Genomic DNA, 1,786 nt, shown 5'->3' on the forward strand with positions numbered 1-1,786 from the left:
CACCTGAGCCTGTGCCAGCATGACTTACGGGGCTGAGGAAGAAGAGGAAAGTTGCTATTTCTTCAGTTTCTATCAAATGGCAATACAGCAGGTTTTGGGGGGGAGAGAAAACACTACTCTCAGTTTTACCTGGGTTTATCTGCCGGTGTGTCGCTGTATTGCTGTGCTGCAGCTGAAGAGGAAGGCAGGAGCCCTTGCCCCTTCTGCCCACAGAAGCTGGGCCGTGCACCTCCTGCCCTCTGCCTTCCTTCCCCATCTTGCCCATCCTGCCTCTCCTCTCACCTACCCACCCTCCTCCTGTGATCAGCACAAAGCTGCTGCAGCAGCCATCTCACCACAGCGTGTGGGTGAAGTGAAGGAGAAACATTTTCCCACAATAAAGGAGCAGGTGGAGATAGGCAGAGCCAAAATCCAGAGCCCCGTAATCATCCTGAGCTCTCCTCTGGCTGTACCTGTCTGCCCACACTGTTGGATAAGGAGCAGCTGATGGGGTACAGCTTGGAAAGCATTGCAGAGGACAGGTATCCTGACAGGGCTTGGGAATTACAGGAAGGTCCTTTAGGCATGTTGAAACACCTCCTTGTGTGATTTTTTTATCTTGTCAGGAAAAATTGCATCATTATTTCTTTTTCTGCTTTCAGTAATTTATAATGGCTGTCCCAAAGCTTTCGAGGCTGGTATTTGGTGGCCACAGACCAAGTTTGGTCAGCCAGCTGCTGTGCCATGTCCTAAGGGGTCTGTAGGTAAGTTCCTTGGGTAAAACATTAACTACTTTATCTTATACATGCCTGTCTGAAGGGAAAAAAAAAAAAGGAAAAAAAATATACCTAGGGAAAGGCATTAATTCACAGAGTCTAGAGATTACAGCATAGCTTATGCATATCACAAGCAGAAAAGCTTACCTAGTTGAAACTCAAGAACTGTTAAAATAGATTTGGTATAGCAATAAATAATACAAAAGTGCAGCAGATAAACACATGTAAGGAACAGAAATTCTGTATCTGTATTTTCAAAAAAACATGGTCTAATTTTTATTTTCTGTTTATGAAGGAATTCTAACTCTTCATTTCAATTCTGATTTCTGTGTAACAATCTCTAGTGACTTGTAGATGTTCTTTAATGATACATCTGCTCTGTGCAAAGATAAAATGAGGAAAATCATTTACATGATGATTGCTTTACTAGCATTGCAGGCTAATAAAGCCAGGAGTTATAACAGAACTCATGTATTTCCACCTAACATCTTTTCTCTAACCCGTGAGTCAGACAACTGAACAATGCATTTTCTAAAGCACATGAGCTGTGCTGGTTAGTAGAGAAAGGAAATGATAATCTACTTTTTCATGCGTGTCCCTGAAAACATTTATCATCTTTTTGAAAATGGGAGTTCACAGTCTTTTCTGAAGGCTGTTTTGTGGGAAATTAAACCTCTGTGTCATTCCTGGGCCTGGTAGCTCTCTGCTGCAAGCACTCCTTAGGCTCAGTGAGTTATAAATAGTTTTGAGAGTTCCCCAAATATTACTGGGGGCACAGCATTACTTGTAGGTGTGCAGAAGATTTGTGGTCAACCAAGGTTCTGTTCTGAGAATTTTAGGAGATAGAGTTGATTATAATTTTTTTAAAGTAAAGAATATTTACATTATTAAACAGTATGAAGTTGAATTAAAAGAAGTTTTCTGCACTGTTCTTGTGATTGCCCCCAGTGTCTCTCCTAGCAAACAGGCTAGCAGGCAAGAGTACTTACAGGAACTGCACATTTTTAGTTAATTTTACAAGACATTAAAAA

The 1,786-nt window shown here is 41.4% G+C and overlaps 1 protein-coding gene across 1 annotated transcript in view; it reads left to right on the forward strand.

Annotated features, from left to right (window-relative positions):
* The window catches only part of LOC103776689 (cadherin EGF LAG seven-pass G-type receptor 1-like), a gene marked incomplete at both ends in the record, with an annotated part of 44,424 nt that overhangs the window by 13,958 nt on the left and 28,680 nt on the right, over window positions 1-1,786 (forward strand). Inside the window, 2 exon segments of the mRNA XM_008944211.1 lie at window positions 308-339; window positions 642-743. Coding sequence (XP_008942459.1) covers window positions 308-339; window positions 642-743 — 134 coding nt within the window.

Source organism: Merops nubicus, unplaced genomic scaffold (genome assembly GCF_000691845.1).
Source record: "Merops nubicus isolate BGI_N331 unplaced genomic scaffold, ASM69184v1 scaffold3527, whole genome shotgun sequence".
Taxonomy (NCBI): Eukaryota; Metazoa; Chordata; class Aves; order Coraciiformes; family Meropidae; genus Merops; species Merops nubicus.